The 22,353-nt window shown below is 42.8% G+C and overlaps 1 protein-coding gene across 1 annotated transcript; it reads right to left on the bottom strand.

Annotated features, from left to right (window-relative positions):
- Positions 1-61: 61 nt before the first annotated feature.
- Positions 62-22,350, bottom strand: GNPAT (glyceronephosphate O-acyltransferase). The gene is made up of 16 exons (XM_086461026.1): positions 22,105-22,350; positions 18,432-18,623; positions 15,838-16,014; positions 14,843-14,972; positions 12,061-12,188; positions 11,539-11,614; positions 10,788-10,939; positions 10,567-10,697; positions 9,657-9,880; positions 6,849-7,094; positions 6,045-6,124; positions 3,443-3,583; positions 2,424-2,523; positions 2,237-2,330; positions 969-1,030; positions 62-668 (listed from the first exon to the last, which is right to left on the bottom strand). The coding sequence occupies exons 1-16, from the start codon at positions 22,348-22,350 to the stop codon at positions 625-627; spliced, it is 2,223 nt and encodes a 740-aa protein (XP_086317152.1). The 3' UTR covers positions 62-624.
- Positions 22,351-22,353: the final 3 nt, after the last annotated feature.

Here is a 22,353-nt window from a genome sequence, read left to right as displayed (position 1 = left end):
GGCGATGGTGGGAGGCGAGGGCCGAGCTGTGCCGCCCGAACCGGCACCGCAGGGAGACAACCGACACGTTAGCGATGCCGCTTTAATTCCATTTTGAAATATAACATTCGTGAAGTAATGAAAGTAATGCCAAGTCACCTAAAAAAAACGAAACCCAACACAATTAGCATTTCTGGTTATTGCTCAAGATTTGATTTCATGAGGACCTCACCTTACCTTTAGCCAGCCAGCGATATATTTTTCTAAATATTAACTTTAATAGCAAGTCTTTTAATTCCCTGTTACGTTTTCACATCCATTAAATATTTGAAGCCAATCACATTCCTTGTTATAAGTCTAGAAAAATGTATTTCAGTAGCTGTTACTGTGCATGTCTCTTTAAATATTTATCAAAAAAAAAAAAAAGACAATGTTTAATCTGGTTTAAAAAACAGAACACGGCGAGGATACAAATAGGACTCCAACCCTCGACAGCGCCGGTCGGTGAGGGGTAACGGAGAGCTGCCCGCTGACGGACACCCCTCCGCCTCCAAGGGGGGAACATGCCGCCCCGTCCCACTCCGGCTGGGCCGTGGGCCCTGTGCGCAGCAGGGGATCGCATCCAGCCACCACGTCAGGAACCACTCAGAGTCGCGCAGCCACAGGTTTCTGTACAGGTATCCTAGCGTCTAACGGAAAGAAAGAAAAAACAAACCGACATCACCAAAATGCTGTAAATACCATTCCGTTAAACTACTTTTTGCTTTATTTTCTTTGCTCATTGGGTTGTACAGTATTTCAAATGAAGGGCAATTCAAAGCTGCAGTCAATGACACCAGAAAAAGTATTGTAATAAATATCATTAGGATTTTTTTTACAGATAAATCTAAGGAACTACTAGGGAAAAAAACTACATCTAACGTATGTGCATTGTCCAAAGTAATTTATAGTTTGAGAAACTCTCTTCAAACTACTTCGAGAACACTTACCAAACATGTCCAGGATTTTATTAACAGCTTCTTGATTTACACTGTAAGTGAATCCATTGGACCTACAGTTAAAAGAAAATCCCTGTTTTTTCAATGAATATTTCTTATTCCAGTCATTTCTGTACAAATAATATGAAGTAAAAATTTTTGTAATTACATCATATTTTCCATCCTACCAGCATACATATTAAGGACATGGCAGACTCCTAAGCAGATTGTACTCAAGGACAGTTACAGTTTCTTTATCCTTCCTCTTGTTCACAGTCCCCATGTCTCTCTCTTCCCTTGATTTTTATGAGGGACAACTGCAGGACGAGAACGTTTGTCTCCTTTCAATCATGTTATTTTCAAGACTCTTTGAAACTGAACCAAATCCTCAGCTGATGTCAAATTCTGTTGCACTCAACTATTTATTCCCTCTACTTGAAAGGGGCATTTAGCTAGAGACATCCCTTTAGCACAGTGACATGGCAGGGGATGTAACAACCACAGTAGTTTGTGCACTTTCCAAGAGCACTACAAACGTTAACCAATTCATCTCCTGAACAAGACATAAGAAAAAATAGCTCAGGGTCACCAGCTGCCAACGACATCCTGTGAAACACTCACGATAACATGGGAACTTGTAGTATCAGGGACTTCCATGGTTATACTTTTAAATACAGTAAGAAGCACCACAATACAAATTAATTTGATAACAGGAAATGCATGTTTTACCATATTTTTATATAACAATAGCTGTTTTTTTAATCTTAGGCCTATAAATGACAAACTGCGTTAAAAGACTTTAATGACTCAGCTTTCAGTTAAATTGCTTTGAGATTGTCAGCACTGAAACCTCTAAAAAATTAGTAGTATGTCTGATTATTGTCTACATTGCCTGAGGAGGCTTATTTTAACACACAGACTAAATCTCCTAAAAATAGGCAGGGCTGTTCTCTCTGCTTATCAAAGCCTTGGAAGAAACTTTGAAAACCAAAAGGTAAAGGGAGACAGAAGCAGCCTACGAGTGAGTTAAGGAATTTTGTTGTTGGGTCCCACAGGAGCGTTTTCACTACGAGGGAGTGCCACTCTGCTTCTCCAACGTGTACAGAAAGGAACTACCTGGGTCTTCGCCACGACTCAAGCAAATCCAATCAACCTCCAGTTGACCGGTGCTCCGGCAGCCGGGGTTCTGACGTTCTGCTTCATACTAATAGCTCAGTCGTTAAGAACTGGCATAAGACCACACACTGACTTCTGCACACCAAAAAGCCAACGTCACTTACATTTTCTTCTTCTTCACTGCACCTAGTTGCACAAGAGCGGCTAAGGCATTTTTCTGCATGTCAGAAGACAGTGCTTCATAACACTGTGTATTCCCTGCAGAGAAAGCAGAAACACAATTAAAATTTTTATCACTGCCCATTAACGGGCTACACTTGTAAAATCATATTGCATAATGGGTGTACACACCCTTCTCAAGAAGTTGAAAAACAAAGTTGCGGACTCCAGGTATAAACTGCTTCTCGGTAAAGGCTTCTTTTGTTTCCTTTGAGAGGTATCTGAAAATTAACTAACATTTAAAAAAAAATTAGTACTTCTTTACTTTTGATTGTCAGCTTGTTACGAATTACAAACAGATGTGTCCTCGTAAGTAAGTAATACTGTTACACTTTGAAAAGTGTAGGAGAGGAACTCAAAAGGTATCATTACACAGAGCATCTGAGATTTTTATTACTGCTTAACAGGCATGAGAATCCTAATATTAAAATGAGATTCATTATTACTATAATAGTTACCTTAGACATTGATTTAACATTCCTGTTCTCACAATCAAAACCAGTATAATTTCTTTAAAGCAATACCTGCTTTACAGATGGGAAAACCTGGGCAAATCAGTACAGTTCAGCCCAAGTCATACATTGGATCATTAACGGATTCCACTAGGTTCAAACATCTACAGTCCCACCAATCTTATGCTGACACACCTAAGATTTCAGCCTCCCAGTTTTGTACACAACGCTTATTAGAGGAATCTAAGTGTTTGTCTTATTAAACCTTGGAAAACCAAAAGAATTTAAAGAGATATGGATGCAATTAATGACTCCCAGAAAAGATATCAGATATGAGATGCAAACTCATTTCCGCACCTGGAAGGACAGCCCACATCAAAGGAATTAAGCAAGAGCTCCTCGTTAAGAAAGAGCAATGAACCTGGTAGCAGCACACTCCCTGTGAAGCTTATAAACCTACAATGGGTTTTTACAAGGTAGTTACTGCTTTAGTCAATTGGAAAAGTCTGAGCCAAAAGCTAAAACCAGGATCCTGGGGAGAGGGTGGTGTTTAAGGTATTGATTACTGCTATTTCTCAACTCTTGCGCTCCCCAGCCATGAAAAGAGTCACTGTTTATGCTGCAGAAGTATCACAGTTCTCCTTGTTTCCCCAGAAAACACAGGAGAAAAAACCCATAATTTTCTGAAGAACAACATACCTGATAACCTTCCACAAAAGGTCTGAACATAGCTGACAAGAAAGACACTATAACACTTCCTTTGTCGGTAGGGTAGATTTCCTGTTGACTTGTTTGAATGGCATCACATTTTGTGAGCAGAAAACATCCTTCCTCAAAATCCTAGGAGAGAGAAGCATAACTGAAATTGTAACATCTATAGTAAGTGCCACTACCTTTCCCCACAAGATCAACAATAAAAAACACAGCGCAGGACATCACTCCCACTTCTGAACTCAGTTCTCAAGAGACTCGAACGAAAATTTTCCTACATACCAGAAATACCCTTATAAAAAGGCAGTGGGAACACAGTGGTATCTCAACGCGCAACAGGCCTAGGAGCAAAGAAAGCAGCTGCAGCTGGTTTGTAACAGCCAGCCTGAGCTCCCTCAGGATTTTGTCAGAACAGGGTCAGGTTGTCTGGTTGAGGTGTTTTATTTATTTATTTATTTTTAAAGTCAGGGTTTGCCTTTATCTCATGTCCGCTGTTTGCGATAAAAGGTAACACAGTTCACTGAGCTGCTCTCTACAAAACAGACAATACAATGGCCAAAAGTTGCAAATTGTGGAAATGTCAATGACAAAACCATTTTACTGCCAATATCGGTGGAAGAGGAAGGGGGTACGGACACACAGAGAACACGAGCGGATGGGACACAGACATGACAGACACATGGATGAGCAGACGGGTGGGTTGCTAAGAGATCCTTTAACGTTGTAACAACCTTTTCATTTGACTGCAGTACAGTCAGTCATAGCCAGTCACCTTCCCGTTCCCTGCTTGGTTTTGATACTTAAAAAAAGCTGCAAGAGGCAAGAGTTGCCAATAATGAAAACTAAGCATAACGTTGCCAATCGGCCTTTAAAAAAAAGGCCCAATTCTCTTCTATATAAAAATCTGAGATTTTAATACATTCGCAGGTCTTGAATATTCTTACGAAAAGTTTACTTATCTCTTTTTCTAATTCAGGAAAGATCACAAATATCACCATCAGATATTTGGCCTCAGCATTGATAAAAAAACCACATTTAATCAGTTTTAAATCCAAATAAAAACTACACGTGGGCTTACCAGTTTATATTGGGTAGGACGCTGAACCAGTTTTTTTACTAATGAACTTGTGCTCACCTGCCTTTCAAGCTGGCGGGACTAGAGCCAGCTCCTGCCCAGCAGGGTGAGTACAAACTGACACAGCAAGTCCTGCAGAGAGCAAAGCGGTGCCCGCAGCTCTCACAGCTTGCCTGTGCCCAGCTGTGTTAGGAGAGCACGCGGACACACCGAGCCCTGTAACAAGGCAGCCTGCAGGAACAATACCAGCTTTGTCCGAGCAACGGCTGTATGGGACCTGGGGGGGTGAAACGAGGGGAAACTCTTTTCAAGCAAATAGGATGCAAATAAAGCTTCCATAAGGCTCAAAGAGGGACACTGTTACGCCATTAGGAAAATTCTCACTTCAAAAGCTTTCACAGGCTGCATCGCCTCAACCCTGCAGCAGACTTTGGCTGCAGAAATTCAAATCAGGCTTCACTATAAGCACTTCCCTCATAGTGCTCACAATGTACTGTCTGAATCCACATGAGATAAATGCCGGTAATAAAAAGCTAAAAGGGCTCAACCATGAACCACCAAAATATTAAAAAAAAGGTTTACTAATGCACAGGAACATCAAAACCTTCAGAGTTCAAGGTATAAGAGGAACACTGGCCATTGTATAAACACCACAGAGTAGATACCACCGTGCTGTGCAATCGAGGAGAGGTGGGTACAGAGGCGTACTCTAACAGATGATGCCCTGGGTGTTGGCACAGCCCTCTGCTAGCCCTGCCGTCACAGACCACACGCATGGACCTACACAAAAAACTGATCATAGCTGCACTCGAAGAAGCATAGTAAACCAGAGGACAATAGGTACTTAAATTTAGAATTGCATACTCTATTCATTAAAGATAACAAGGGCGTACAATGGTTGATCATTAATTGGTATAACAACTATAGTTTAACCTTCTGAAAGAGCAGCGGTGCCCCTCTGCTACACAGTCTTCAAGAGGGAAAAATTGTCCTGGTGTACCCTCAGTGAGAATTCCCATTTTGTTTCTGCGCTGACAGAACACATCCACTCCGTGACAGAACTCAATCAAATCTACATTAACGCTTTTTTTTCTTTTCCACAGCCTAAGGTCTCTTTCACAACCACAGAGTAAGAGGACAGTATTTACACTTCATTTGCAATACTGCTTTACATATATTTTTGTATCTGTGCTGGAAGACTGGTAGCTTTATGCACAAAAGCCAAACTTCTGCTACAGTTCATTTTAATAGCTCAGAATTGGGTAATTTCAGAATTTTTAGGTTTTACTGGAAGGGGGGGGGGGAGATGGCATATGCAACCTTGTGGATTCAGACAATGTTTTGCAACTAACGAAATAATCCCCTTTTAAGTTCTCCCTCCCACTTACAGATCAAGTTGATATCACTCTAGGTGTTTATCACCGAACACTTGCTCGGCAGAGCCCTGAAACCAGATACTATTTTAGTTGGCTGCATTACTGACTATCAGTATTTTTGTATAAAGGATGTTTTTACCTTCAATGAAATGCCAGGAAAGAAGATGAACTCATCAGAAAAAACGTCTCTCAAGAAGCTGAAGCAGCTATAGACTTCCTCTGAAAAAACAATTGTAAAGTACTGTTGTTTAAAAACATAGTTTAAAGCACGCAGGTGAAAAGCCATTTACTCCTTATGTTAGAAAGAGTACTTACTTGAAATAAAATTTGGACCCAACATTAAAAGCATACACACATATAGAGCAGAAACCACCACAACAGAACAGCAAGTACTCAAAGCACTTGATTCAATTGTTACCAAAAGGAAAGTGCAGGGGGCTGTAGCCTCTCAGAACATGCATTAAATACCACATAATCAGACGCTGCACATCTGATGTATAAGGTATGTATTCTGAAAAGCTACTTTAAGAGCTAAGTATTGGAAAACACTGAAAGACTTCAGAAACAGTAGCGGGAAGAGAAGAAAGACGGAGAACTGGCTGCACTGTATGCAAGTGTGAGCTCCGGGTAATTTGTAACCTAAAACGCTGGTCTGCTAAATGCCAACAAATAAGATACTTAGGAACTGCAATCAGCTCACCTTAACCCTGCCTGTTCAGCAGCATATACGTACTTTCAAAAGTATCAAAGGGTAAACAAACAAAAAAGGCAAGCAAAATACCCCTGTCCCCTCCCAACACATCCACCTCATGCCATGGGGCCTTATCCAGGGAATGACGGTCTCCGATAGCTCCCACTAGCCGGCGCAGGAACCTTGTGCTCCTCTTGCAGCGGGCAGCGCAAGGAGCGAAGCCAGCAGACTCTCAGAGCTACCTGAACGTACCTTTCCTGAAGCTGCGTGTCATCTGCAAGGCAACTGCCACCAGAGATGGACGCACAAACACGTTCAGCAGCTGGTTTCTGTAGGTGGCACACATGAGGACGGCCAGAGCATGCTTAAAGACTATTTCCCCTACGGCTCCATCTTCCTCTCCTTTGTCATTTAGGACCACGTGGCCATCGACAAGTCGAGCAATGTTGGAATGCAGGGTGAGGCCAGACACAACCGCTTTTTTGGCACACAGGTTATCTATCAGGAAAACACAACACTCAGGAAGATGCAAACAGGAACAGCCTAAAATGCACCAGTATTTCATGAAGTTTTATCACTGAAGACCAATTATGACGCCAAATATCCAGTTAAAGAGATGTTCTACAGTAATCCATACCAGGACCTGGCAGCCTAGGCATAGTATGAGATGGAAAGAACAAATTTCAGACATTTCTGTAATTAAAGCACTTTAAATTCTTCCACTCGCTAACTATGACAAATACTTCCTTTGTCCCTGGCACACGCATTCTGAGCCTCCAAACAAAAGAGGATAGATCTGTTTGATGGGTACAAGCCTCAGTAAGGAAACGGAGAACACACTTCTGCTCAGTCATTTCTGACACTGCAAGTTTTGAATCAGACACACAAGTCTTTATAGTGTTTTTCCTTAACTCTCATATACAAGGAAGCCTCACCCCAAATTAAGTTTCAAGAAATCCTAACATATCGTTTCATAATATACCTGCTCAAAGAGAAACCAGGCTGTACTTAAACTCAAATCTACTCTTGTTTTGTAAAACAATCCTTTTAAAATACCTAAAGCAAGAAAGCTTGTGGGTTTTTTTTTGTTTGGTTGGTTTTGTTGTTTGTTTTTTTTTTTAAGCAACAAAGTTCTTTGAAGGCAGGCATGAGTTTCACAAACCTGTGGGCTTTGGTCAAGCTTTTTTGGTCAGTGAGACACACCACAAACTTCATTCAAAGAGCAGCACCTCCAGTCTTGAAAATACACTCACCTTTTTAGAATACCTTACACTTTAAACACTACCAAAACATTCCCTGCATCAAATGTGAACTCTTTGACAAGCAAGGAAAGAAGCAAAAAACCCTTCTTATTGAACTAAATACACTTTACACGTTCACAGCACCACAAGCATATCAAATCAATATAGCCTCTGACAGAAAAAAATACATGAATAAATTCCATATTCTTTCCCCTTAACATAGATTTCATGTAGAATCTCCTTGCATCTTACTTGCTCCTTCAGCCTACTTTACAAAATAATTGCTTTACAAAAGTAAAACAAATTCCGGTTTTCCTAAAGCTCCCAACCTCTCAATGCAGTATGAAGCAGAAGTCTGAGCAAGTAATTTTGCAGTACCTGTTTTTAATATAAATTTCCTAACAGCTAAGCAAATGTTCTGCCTGTAACAACCAACCATCACGACAAAGGCAGAAACAGCTAGCGGTTTGCAGACAGAAGAATGGCCAGGGTGCATGTAGTTGCTGACTTGGTGACATCACCAAATTAGCCTTTAAAATGTATTTATTCTTTCAAATTATTAACAATCCAAAATAAACCAACCAACTCTGTTTCTGTGCAACCCATGCCTAGAGTGGGGCCAGAACCCTCCAACAAAACCTGCTCAGTAGTTGTCATTCCTCTATTTCATTACCACACCTACTTGCTATGCCCTGACTACATCCCAACTCTGCTAAAGCAAAAGCTTATTCAATGTTGCTAAGAAAACAAAATAAATAAGCAAACCCAAATGTGGTACGTTTTTCAGTTTACACTGCAGTAAGATTCTAAATGATGTTTAAATATTGCCAAGAAATTCTTCCTTTTAACAGTCTGTCAGAAGCAGACCTTGTCTGCATTCACTGCAGTGCAGACTCCTGAAAGCAGAAGTGGTTTTCCTCCAGAAATGATGGAGTTCTGTTCTAACCATAGCCCGCTCCTATTTCTTCATTGCAGTAGTGAGAGGGACCCTTGATTACACACATGACTACAAAAGCAAAGATTCATGGTTTAAGTCTACCTACAGCGAAAAGGTAAATGTAGTTGCATTACACACCATTTTTCTTTGTTAGCTTTACCACTTATGTCCCGAGGCTCTAAAATGAATTACCTGCGTCACTTTGGCTCACAGGCAGAAGATTAAAGCAATTGTTCAGGAAATTCAAAGGGAGAATCAACCTTTCAGCAGCAAACATATATACATTTACATTATATATTAAAAAAAGTGTGTGTGCGCATGTGTGTGTATGTGTATAAATGTATAAATAAAACCATGAAAAAAGCCTTCTCCCCAGAATTCATCACTGTTTCTGGGTATAAAGTGAAATTTAAAAACAAATAGACAACTTACAATTTTGATTTTCTCTCACCCGTTTGTTTCCGCTAGTTCTTTGCCACAGTAACAACTTACACCATAGTCAGTATCAAGCAATTACACCAAGTTCACTGCTGTAGATCAGGTAACTGCCTGTGACTTACACAGGGTTCAGAAAGATAAGACACTAGGCAAACCTCAGTATTCCAATACAAGTACCTTATAATTTCCCCCTCATTCCACACTTCAGGATATAACAGTAAAATATCTGCTCTGCTTCCACCTAACTGTTTTTCAAAGTATTATCTTCTACAGGCGAAGGCAAAACCTGCCAGGTTTCAGCATCATTTTTAGCATATCCTAAAATCCATTTACAACTCTGAAGAAAACATTCTGTGAAGTTGTCACCATACGTTGCTTCCACAGAAATACAATTTATCCTTCACAAGCAACAAAAGGAATAGAAATAACACTTTCTCTGCATACCAGGCCATTCAATGAATCCTCCAAAAGTCTGTGTTAAGCCTTTAAGCCACAGGGTCTTTTCTATTAGAAGTTCAAAATCCATGGCTGGCAAATTCTGGAGCAGGACAGCAGCAACTAGCACCCACGGGCTCAAAACCATGTTTTCTATTTGCAGGAGCTCCATTTTATAAGCTACGTCACTGACAAATTCTTGGATATCCTCAGATGGCTTTTGGGGAAGATGCCTGAAAAGAACAATGCAGCTCAAGGTAAAGAGCTCCAAAAAACTGGAATATAAATCACACCCTTCTTTCTTCCGTATGGCTCCCAGATCCATAACTACTTTACAGGACCTAACATCTGGAGGGTGATTCTACCCATGTGCTATGTAGAACAGAAGTACAGAGCGAAACATCAGCAGCTTCATAACAGTATTTGAAACACAGATCTCTGTATTGATGCCGTACACTTGCTATCTTAAAAAAAAAAAATCCAAAATCATTATGTTTTATACAACAAATTGCAAAAGCTGCCCAGTCCAGTCATAGCTACAGCTCCCTGGCACACGATCATGTAACAGTTTGCAGTAATACAGCAAGAAGGGAGAGAAAGGCAGAATTTTTAAGTGGCAAAACGACCAAATTCTCAGAAAACAGAGCTTTGCCTGGCTCGTGCATCATCGTTACATTTTAAAATGGCATCTCCTCGACACAGTACAAAGCTACGCAAGTAACGACCTGTTTCAGAAACACCCAGTCACAAGCATGATAAGCCCCTGCTTGGACCAAACAGGTTCAGCGGTCTAAATACTGAGATGGAGGGGAGGTGAGAGAAGTTGAAAACAAATACAAGAGAACACCTTAATTATTTTACACAGGTGAGGACAAAACAAATGCATTTCCTGTGCATACACCATGGAATGACGTGGTACCTGGGAACCAAATTGTACGGGCACCGATTGATTCTCCCAGACGCCAAGGTTCTAAGCGATACCGGCTGGCCAACGTAGATATGTATGGTACCAAAATTGTCACTGAGGATTCTTCTGGCTTTTAACAACCCCTACGAAAATGGGAGGAGCAAAACTCAATTTTTGGTGCTACAGGGTGCGTATACATCCACCTATGTTCTGTTCTTAAGGAATTTACATACAGATGTAGATTCTTTGGGCTTTGGGACTCCTAGGAGTTCATATGCATAAAGAGATTCTTCTAATATCCTCTCATAGCTGATGCTGATGGGAACAAGGTATGTGTCAAAGACTTCACGTTTGAAAAATGGTTCCATCACAATGCTGAGAAGACCTGCAAATTGGGGAAAAAAAAAAAAAAAGAAAAGAAAAGAAAAAAAGTGAATCGTTTGTCTTTTTTGAGGAAGGAAAAGCAACGGCAATGTAACTTTGAAAAAGGGTATCTTTAAATTTTAGGAACTGCTAATAGGTGGGCACTGTGCCTGTTCTCTCTTCAAGCAAGCATGAGCACAAGGCATTGCCCAAGCCTTAAAACAGAAGGTAAATGCATTTGGACAGCTATTTGTGCTCTTTTCAGCAGCACTGCTCTGCACTCACACATCTTCCTTCTAAAGATTCCCCATTACTTTTACAGTTAGCTCACAATATTTCTCTGCTGGTCAGGGGATGCCTGTTTTCCAAAGAGAAAAGGGTGAAGAGTTATGCAATTCGGTACGCAACAGGACAAAAGGAGAGAAAGCAGCAGAGTGCCAGAGGCAGGTATTGCTGCTCTTTGTATGGCCTTGGAACTCCAGCCACAGTGTTTTCCAGCACTCTGACAGACCTCACCAACTTCCCACCACTTTAACACCCCTTCCTGTCTGAAGAACTTACGAAGCATATAGCCAGTAGTGAAAACACTCATAAGAAGTTCCAAGTTTTCAACAAACCTACCAAACTTTGGAGTCAGAGTCTTGGCGGTGCGGCTTCTAGTCCCTTCAAGAAAAAATTCAATTGGGGCATAGCCACTCTTCAAAAGTAAAACAACAACAACAAAAAAAGCTGGTCAGAAAAATAAAAACATTTATTCTTTACTGCCCACAAAGAGTTTTAAAGCTTTTTTTAATGGAAGCCATTCATGTCTAACTTCAGTCATCTCTAAGCCTATATTCATCCATTGTGTTTGCCACACCATATAGTTAAATTAACAAAAATATTGTGTCTGTCATGAGATACGGGCACACAATCCAAAGCAACTGATGAGCAGCAATTTGTTTATCACCTACTGCTGAACTGTAATAACCACAGAGCACATGCATGCTCTTCACCTACAGCAATTCTGAGGCAAAACACATTCAATCAGATCACAGTGAAGACTTCCAATCACATAGCTATAACATCGTGCATATTTCACATGAATCATTCCAACAGAGTGTTTCTTAAGCATACATTTTGAGAGCTCAGTGATTTATTTACCCTTAACATCGTTTTTACGTATTCAGCAAACACTGCCCGGTAGAGTCTGTTCCCACTGAAGGAACGTCGCATAAAAAAAGCACCTGCCCTTCGCAGCAGCTCACCAACTATCTTCATTCCTAGGAAATCTGAAAAACAATCAAACAAAAAACAAAACCACATACGCAAAACTTATTAGTATCAGCCAGCAGAATCAACCATTTTCTTTAATAAACCGATTCCACTACCAGAATAAAGCTGTCTTCCAAGGACTGCAATCCTTGCTGTTGCAAATACCTTTATTTGCTTTCAGACCACCTAGCAAGACTTACATAGACATGAATGGCATATTATAATATGCTTTCAACTTTTTTTTTTTAAGCAGCATTCACTTAGAGCAATTTATTTTCATAATATAGATGGCCAGATTTCAACCACAATAAAGACTAAGTTTTTGAAGCATATTGTCTCACTCATCTTCAGGAAGATCAGATACCACTGAATGTATCCTAGAAGACACAGAAATAAACTGACCAATTACACTACATCATACCATTTACGATCCTGACTCATCACTTTGGAAGGTGTACACCAAACCAGCTACAATTTGTTATAGTTTTCTAGTTTTAAGCAATGACAGTCAACTTGTCAAAACCAGGAAACGCTTAACGTTAACAAACTTCTTAGGGTCTAGAGTCTACACAGCAGCTGGCCATGTGCCACTTCAACCTCCTTGCCACCTCAACCCATGAAACACTTGAGAACAGCTATTCACGCAGTAAAATAAATTCACATTTCCAGCTGCAACACTGACAATGACTGCCTCGAGGATGTCATATAATGTCACACACACATATATGTGAGCGAGAGAGAGAGATAGATAGATAGATAGATTGACAGATAGATAGAAAAAAAAAAACCAACAGATTAAAAGAAATTGGCTACAGGACCCTGGGCAGCAACAGTAGCTGTCAGAGCTTCCCATGTGCAGAGACCCATCTTTCTCCCTTACTCTCCTACTACGCTCCCTCTCTCACCACACACAGACTGTATCCCCTCCCTTACTTCCACCCATCTGACATGTACTCAACCTCCCCAGCAGGATGCTGGCTGCATGCCCAACACCTCTCCCCACCCACACCGCCACCCCACAAACTGGGACTGAAACACATCCTTTCACATACCTCAAGCCCACACCACCTCACCATCTCTGCGCCTCTAATCTGACTTGCTCCCAAGACCTGAGAACAGAAACACGAGCCCAGCACCAGCTAGATTCCCGCTAATGTACTGGATGAGCACGTACTCTGGTGTTACTGGCAACTGTTTACCTTCCCTGAGCTAATCCCCACAGATCTATCCATATGCTACTTGAAGCCAAGCGATAACTAACAAAGCAGAGGGGCTCACTCTCCCCTATCAGGAGAGCATCTCTCCTCTCAGCACAAGTACCCCTGAGAGCGAGTTTGTAGACCGCATCTTGTGACCCTCTAACACAATATGCAGTAAATACAACTACAACCATAGAAAACTGTCTTTTCTCCAGAGGAATTCAAAATAATACACACGTGCAGCAGTATAATCAAGCTTCAAGCCCCTAATTCTCAAGAACTTTGACCCCCAAACACCCAAAACACCTTAAAAAAATGTTAATCACTAAAAAAAAAATCCCTCTAAGCTAAACTAATAGTATCCTAAGATACTGTTTTGAGGCCCAAAATTCAAAAAGGCGCTAATCCAAAAGTCAGCAAAGGATTACCCCGATACCTATGACTGCATGTGAGCAGATTCTGAACAATATGTGACAGGTAAACAGCTGCAACAGTTTGATCAAAGCAGCTATGAGATATCCACTTCTGAATTCACCAGAATCTAACATGCACCACCCAGAGGCAAGATACCACTAATATCAAGACCAGCAGAATTTCATCTTCCACTAGGGAAGCACATTCTCCCAGCTTCTCCTGATTTTTTTTTTTTTTTGCTGCTTTTCTACTAGTCTTCCTAACTTCTTGATTGGAAAAGTAGACTAGAGCAGTAGGTTCCCAGATCTTTGCTAGCTTGCCTGTGCGCATTACAGCGCTGCATCAGACCTGAGGTTGTTGTCTGCCTGCTTAGAAGACGTGGTTGATACTCGAGACTTCTGAGATCAAGTTTCTCAGTTACGTGCTGCCAGAGTCCAGGTTTTCAAAAAGCACATTAACTCAGAAGATATATACCGTTAAAGCCTTCAAGAATTGTTTCCTGCAAATATACTGGCTTCATCTGCTTGAGAAGTAAGTACGTCCAAAGTTGTGAACTCTGATGTGAAATTTTGTTTCCCAGCCAGCTCTGCTCTCAGCACTTCACATGACAAGAGTTCTGCCAGCACTTCAAGAGAATCAGTCGCATCAGCAACAAGCACGAGGTGGCTGGCACTTCATACCTGGCCACTATGACTGCACTTAAAACTGTATGAAGTATCAGAAAAGGTTCCGTATACATGCTAGCTCTTAGGCAAGTTTTTGCCTGTTCCCAGGCCAAAAAAGCAACATAGACGTCTTCTTCACAACACCTATCCTTGGCCTAGCCTTGGGCCTACAGACGGGGTACTTCTGGGTGAACTCGCTATGAAAAAATTCACCTTTGATTGGACTCAGCACTGATGAGAAGCTTTCAGACACTGTAAGTATCTCACCTAAGGTGGTTTTAACAAGACATATTTAGATCAGAAGTTAAACACAACTACTTATAGTAGCAGCTACTGGACCCCTTGCTACCAATTCTCTCAATCCTGAAAGCATTGTTAAAAGAACATACTTGCCTATTCCTGCAGCAATGACAGGCAAAGCCAAGTCATACGTATACAGCAAATAAGACAGCATCAAAAAGTCTACATAGCTTCGGTGACTGGGCAGCAGTACAACTGGATGCTCCTGAATGGCATGTTGCAACTAAAAGAAAAAAAAACAAACCAAAAACAAAACAGCACAAACAATACTGTTCCAATATTTACAGACTGACTATTGAAATTTGCCAATACAGACCTTCACAGTTCTCAAGGCAAACAGAAGCTGATTTGTTTGAGGGTGGTTTCTCTGTCCGCATACTTTATACCTTTTTCAGCATGGAAACATAGGAAATTTGGAGCAGCAGTTTCCAGACTAGCAACCTGTGGTTCACTAGCATCACAGGACTAAAAAGCCAGAGCCACCTCATGACATGATTCAAATCCCTTCTGATGGGGATGGGAAACCCACTACGGACTGTCAGGGCTGACATTGCTGTCTTCCAGGAAACGCACTGCACCCTCCAGAACAGCAGCATCCTGCAATGAAACTGGGGGACAACAGCTCCCCAGGAAATCGAGGCAATCTTAGAGCATCTCTTGCCTCAGAGGTGCACAATGTTTCACCACTCTTAGCTGTATGACGGTTTTGCAGAACAGCCAACCCACTCAGCCACACAACATTAGGTTTTCACCTCTAATTCAGCTAAACGCATTATTAAATTTATCATAACAGACAGAAAAATTCTCTCAGTGGCTGGTCTAATAGAATCACTGACACGTGATATTCCTTACCACAGGAAGCATTCGGAAAACAACAAAAAGTCCTGCTGACTGTTTGCCTCTAAAATACTACATAGGATCTGTCTTTCCCCCCACGCTTATTAAGAAATGCAGTAATAAACATAAGTGCAGTATTTTTTTCCAAAGGGTATTTTTCATGTTTGTTAGTTGGAGCAAAGATTAGAGTCTTTATCCAAGTGACTGGTATGAAAACACTGTAACTTTTTTTTTCCCCCACCAGTACTCACTCTCTGCATTCCTTCTTCATTCACACAAACTCTCTGGAAAAGCTGTTTAAATATTTTGCTCAGAGTAAAGGCAAAAAATCTGACAGCTCCTAATTGCATACTGTGGCCCATCTCATCCAGGATTTCCGTGGCTTCTTCTTGAATAATATCAGGTGATTCTCCCATCTCTTTTGCTAACTAAAGAGAAAGAAAACAAACAAAATAGCTGTCAGATGTTGTTCCCTTCTCCTTGCCCATGCACACCGTTCTGTGTGCTACAACAATCATGGCAGAACTCCTGCAACAGTCAACACTATTTTATGTGACAGGCATGCATCTAATCGTACAGAATCTGTTGGGTGTCAGCCAACAAGGGAAAGCCAAGTTAAAGCTGTTTAAAATCAAGAATGACCTGATATGCCAATGGCTGGGGGTGGGGTGCAACAATTCCCCCCCCCCCCAACATACCATCTGAATGTTTTAACCTGTAGCACCTTCAAAGGAGATTTAAGAACATTTCCTACATTATTGGTCTGAAGAAAGCTGTGTGTGATTTTCCTATGTTTGCAGAGATATTCACAACAAATCTTTGAAGTGTATTTGGGTTAGATTTTAAGACTTGGCTAAAGAAGCTCAGCCCTAACACACTTCAATTTCTTTGTAATTTATTACTTTGGCAATGGCTAGCTGAAATGCATACAAAGCACTGCCTCTACCAATTTTGCATATCAATGATCTTTTTTCTGTTGCTATGCACGTTTCCTTTTGAGCTTTCTTAAAACAGCCTTAAATACTGGTCATCCCTCCTGTTTGATACTTTGAACCTAGAAACACTTAATTGAAAAGTTAGTCTTTTACTGTTATGGAATAAGGAACGGGCCTTCTACTGAACACGGAGGAGGAAAAAGGAGGAATGGCTGAAGAAAAAGCCTCCAAAAAAGCACGGCTCTGTTTAGAGGCCAGCACTGCTTACCTATTATTTCTATTTTGTGACATATGAGAAAATCCATCTCCTCCAATCTACCTCCATACACCACCTTTCTATCACATCTACTGGTCCAAATGTGTTTTAATAAATGCATTAACCTTCATCCTGCATACTTCCACACGTAGCTCTAACTGATTATTTCAACCACTTAAAGAAGCCAAAGGCCTTCTACTTGAGCGTGAGAAAATCAATCTGCCTTAGGAAGCAAAACAAATATTCTTGTTATTCACTAGAGAAGGAGATGCTGTTCTCATTCACCAGTAAAAGGCTTAGCCCACAGTTGATCCTGCTTGGATTAAGTGCACACCCATTATACAGCTAAGCACTTACTCCCTAAACTCAGGAATCAAAAAAACAGACCAGTCACACATAGCAAGCTAAAACAAACAAACGCACTTAATTTCACATACTGAACACCAGTAGCCTCGGCCATTTGCACAAGAGCAAATTCAAGTATGCCTGTGTAAAGCTGTGTAAACTCTGCCCAGAGAGGAGGCACGCTAACAGCAGACTGTTGGGCACACTGCCTGAGGCAGTCTCAGCAAGATACTTGCAGTAGTCCCCAGTGCAAAGCTGATAACTAGGTTGGACTGCTAACCCCCTTCAACCACTTCATGCTAGCCGGGAAAATATCCATCAAAATAACTTTCCACCAAAAAAGCAACACTTCAGAAGAAAACATCACACAAACGTCTTTCTGCCAAATCCTCTGGAAAATATTTTTGTTCAGTAAATGTTTTAGCGTTTCCAAAGTTGAAAGATCCATTATTTTTTTTTTTTATTTCATACCTCTTAGCAATTCACAATGGCAACAGGACCACTTTGTAGGACATGGTTCAGTTTGTCATGTCATAACAGGTTTTGGTATATCATAGGTAACATTGACCATTAAAAAATAAATAAATAGATAAATTTTATGGTAGCCACTCACTCAGGACTAACCAAAACACCTTATACATGTCTATTGGCCTGGAACTGAAAACAGTTACTCTGCTAACACACACTCTTACTTTAGCCTCTTCAACACAACGTAAGGTATGAGCCAGTTTGTAATGAATAAAATATTTTATAGTCAAAGCAAAGGCTGCCCTTCATCTTAAAACAAAAATATGGTTATATCTTAAACGGTGTTTCTAATTCAAAGAATTCTCTGTGAAATTTAACTCTGATTTTAGGGAAAGTAGCATTTATGGCTTATTCATAAATACATCACTAGCCTATAAAATTCCTACAAGACATCCTCAAAGTACAAAAATGTCTGCTAAGAAGGAGAGTGCTTACATCTTTCACAATGCTACTTTGTGGAGAGGACCGTGGAGGAGAAGGAGGGAAAAAAAAAGGTCAGGCACACTGGATAAGTTAGATGGTGAAGTGTCACATATGCAAAATCAAAACACTATCTCAAGAACGAGGTATCCAACAGCTTTAGCGGGAACTCCATGGTAAATCAGTGTTTGGTTCTCCTGCCAAAAGAGTACGGCTCTCAAGTTACTGATTTATTGGGCCACCTTTCGCACTACAGCTATCGTGTTTGACAAGGTCAGCCATAATCTTCTTTCCCTTGCTGCCACACAAAGCTCGGCTGTGTTTGGTCTGCCTCATCTTACAGCTCAGTGTCCAGACTCACCTGCTTGATAACATACTGAACTTGCTCTGACTGGAGAACAGCACTTTTAATAGCATTTGGCTTGCAAGGTGAAAGTCCCTTGTAGATCACAGGAGTGTAACATTTCATCGCGTATCTCAAGTCGCTGGACAATCGTCTTTCCTCCAGGATATCTTCAAACTCATCTCTTTTCTTTGACGTGAGCTCTTTCTGCTGGGAACATACAAGTAAAGAATGAGACACTGTCTCAAGCCATTCAGTGGTCTGCTCAGCTACAGTACCAAAATAATGGCATATCATACTTTTGCAATGTTTGGGGTTTCTTCTTTAGCTTGTTTGCATTCCACACTCTGAGTGCACAAACAAATATTGCCTGCTTGGAACAACGCTGAAGAAATAAACTTAAAAGGGGAAAACCAAACCAAAACAAAAACCCCCAAGTCTTTCCAACTGCAGAGATCCCCAAATCACCCTATGCCACATGTTAATTAATTCTGCCCAACAGGAAGAAGCTGAGAGAACACCTGAGCTTTGAAAGCTAAAGTGCCTTGCCTCCAGCCTCTCCATGATTAATAGGTATTAACTAAAACACCTTTGATTCCAGCTCTCAGAGCTGCATGAATACAATGCCATGAATGACATTATAAAAACACAATCATCAACACAAAAAACCAATCCCAGATACTTTAAGTTGCAGCTGGGACCTTGGTGATTTGTCCTGGCTTTCACCAGGCTTGGACATAAGATAGATAAAACACAGCCAGACAGGAACAAATCAAATAAACCATTACAGCCACGGGAAGATCCAAATGCCATATGGTGCATGCACAGGTAAAATGAGAGCGCAGCCCCCGAGTAACCGACACCACTGCTAAGCAGGAACCCAATCGGTACATCAAGAACTAACTGTGGATCCATCAGGAATCTCCCTGACAAAACTCTTCCCCTTGAGTCAGCAGGCTTCCCCTGTGCTGGAGGGAGATGTCTCCTGTTACGTCCTAGCACACCACCGTTCATATGACTGACTCCTCAGCCTTTCCAAAACTGAAACTGCATTTCTGTAAACTTCAAACCAGCAGCAATAGCCACCAGAAAAGCAAGGCAACTGGAGAAAGTCTCTGTGAAACACAAATATATAAAAGTATTGGTTGTGACCAAGTGTATTTATTACAAGATGCTAAAAATGCTTACGTATTGCTCTACAGCACCACTTGAAAGGTAGCACAGGCATCCCTTTCGTTCACTCTGCCTCCTCTCCCTATACACCACCCCTGCAGAACCAGACAATGAAGGACAAAACACATGTTTCACGGGCTTTTACAGTGACCTTTTCTAGCACCAAGGGAGACACCTGGCCAACAAACACACAGCAGAACAGCAGGAATGCCCAGCAGCAGCGGCTGGGTTTTCAGCCTTGGGAGAAGGAGTCAAGTTCCACTGCCAGCTGACCACAGCCACATCAGCAACACTATCAAAGCAGTTGACATTTAAAGTAAGTAGAGAGCAAACATTTAGTTCCTGTCCATTCATCAAGACAAGATAATTTGGCAAAATAACACAAAACCCCTCAAATACCTCCACTTAAGAACCACAAAAAATCCTCCAAAGCCTCAACTGTATCAAAAGCCAATTTAATTTTATTTGAGAACACAAATCCTACTACAATGTTTGACCTTCTCATATTCTTTTCCCCACACATTGTAGTTAAATTTGGATACCATCCTTCTACTGCAGTAGCATTTAGTAGGTAGTCTAACTTTTCTTTCCACTACTGCAGTTTAGAGAATTGTCCCACAGTAACTGCAGAACAAACTCTCTAGGGACTTTTAAAACAATCCTACACAAGGTATTAAACCCGGGCCAGTATTCATTCAAAACTTTTATGGTTGTTTTTTTTCCCTCCTGTATAGTTTTGCATTACAGTTTTAAATCATTTTCTTCCACAGCTCTCAAGTAGTAGATGTTTTCCAAGAGCCAAGGAAGCTAAGAACTGTTGAGAAGACTGGAAATGGTTTGTATTAGCCATCTGTTGCCATTGACACCTTGTATCAACGCCCTTGATTAAAAATAACACAGTTTAAAAAATCCTGGATGCTCTGTAATAGCAAAAAAGGTAGCTCAGTTTAGCATCAGAAAATATTAGTTGGCTCCAAGTACGCACCCACTTAGATCAGTATGAGACAAGTTACCACTCAGGAAATTTAAGCAACGTTTATGTCAATTACCGAAGTCTAAGTCCTGCAACGTGCAACTGCATAAAACCCAGACAAAGAAACCCAGCGCTCAGCTCGGGCATCATCAGCCACATCAGCAGTCACTGCGCTGCTACAGCTGTTCCCCCACATGGCTCTGGTGAGCGGAGTTTTGCAAAGGCCACGGACAGTTGAAAAGTCACCTCTGTCACTGCTCCGCATTTGAGGTTTCCAGATTTGAGGTGCAACTGGTTTCTCTCCAGGGCAACACTTATTTTCACACCCTGTCCTGAAGTAGCGCCGAGGGAGCCAAAACACACCCCTTACCAGCTACTGCAGAAGAGTAACACTGCTTTTACACATCACGATCAAGCCGTTGCTCCAGCTTCAGTTGCCAACTGGTAGAGCGCACATTTAGAAAACACGCTGCTGGAAACCTTTGGCACCAGAAAATTCAGTTACGCGCAGCGTCGCTGCGACACTGGCGAAGTACAAAAGCAAAACAGTGGGAGCCTGGTACTCCTCTGCTTCCACATAACTTCTGACAACAGCAAAACGGGAGTGCTCATGATGCGCTCGGGACACCAGCATACAGCCAAAGAGACACAGAAGAGCAGTTTGGGAATCTCTGCCAACACCAGGAGCTGTTTCCCTCTCTCCCCAGTCCCCTCCTCCTCTTAGCACCCAGCACCCAAATCTCCTTGCCCGAGGCTAGCATAGGAGCTGCAGGGGAAAAACAAGGTTAATGAAGCCATTTCCACCACGTAACACAGCGCACAACCCGCTTCGGCCGCTCCACCTCCGTGGCAACCCTCTAGCGCTGAATTCGCGCAGGTTTCATCCCGCACGGCGGGCGCGGGGCTGCCCTGCCAAGGGCCCCGGGCCCGGCCACCCGCCGCCCGGCCAGCCTCTCCGCCAGGCCCGGCCGCAGGACAAAACGTCTCCAGAGCGGAGCCCCCGCCGCTGCCCGCCTTCCCGAAGGCGGCTGCCGTTTCACAGCACCTCTGAGGGGAGAAGCTGCGCTCGCGAGCTTTGACTGTCGCGACGGACACGACAGGCACTGGGGAAGCAGCCGGGGAGGAGAAGCGGGCTTGGGACCCGCAGCGACTGGGCAATGTGAACTGGTGACGGGAAACGTCCGGTTCCCGCTTGGCCGCGACCTGCCCCCGCCGGGGCCCCGGAGAGGCCTCGTCCCCTCGCGAGCCCCGCAGAATACAGCCCCCGCGCCAGAGCCGCGCCGCCGCCAGGGCCGGGGAATTGTATGCGGCACACTCGCGCCTACCAGAAGCCCCCGAAACCTCCCGCCGGAGCGCGGCCCCAGCTTCCCCCGGGCCCCAAACCGGGGGAAATGGGGGGGGGGGGGGGGAGGCCTGCGTCAAGCTCCATCACTCCGCTTCAGAGTGAACAGTATGATACTGATGCCGTGCGAGGTTGCGGCCGGCAGCCCCCTTCCCCCGCGGCACAGCGCCCCGCTCTCCCCAGCCGCCGCCGCCGCTGCCTACCGAGTACATGGGTGCTCCTCGCCGCGCCAGCCCGGGCGCCGCTGCTGCCGCCGCCGCCGCCATGGTCCTGCGAGCTCCGCCGCGCCGCCCCGCGCCCCGCTCGCCCGCCCTACCCCGTCGCGGCGGCCTCCCGCCCGCAGCCGCCTCCCGCGGCGCCCATGTCCCCGCGCTGCCCCGGCTCGGCTGCCCGGCGCGCTGCGGCAGGCGCGGGGGAGGGCGGGGGGACCGCGCGATGGGCGGCGCCATCTT

The sequence above is a fragment of the Leptosomus discolor genome, chromosome 2 (assembly GCF_034619465.1).
Source record: "Leptosomus discolor isolate bLepDis1 chromosome 2, bLepDis1.hap2, whole genome shotgun sequence".
NCBI classification, from domain to species: Eukaryota; Metazoa; Chordata; class Aves; order Leptosomiformes; family Leptosomidae; genus Leptosomus; species Leptosomus discolor.
This window is presented reverse-complemented; position numbering and strand designations above follow the sequence as displayed.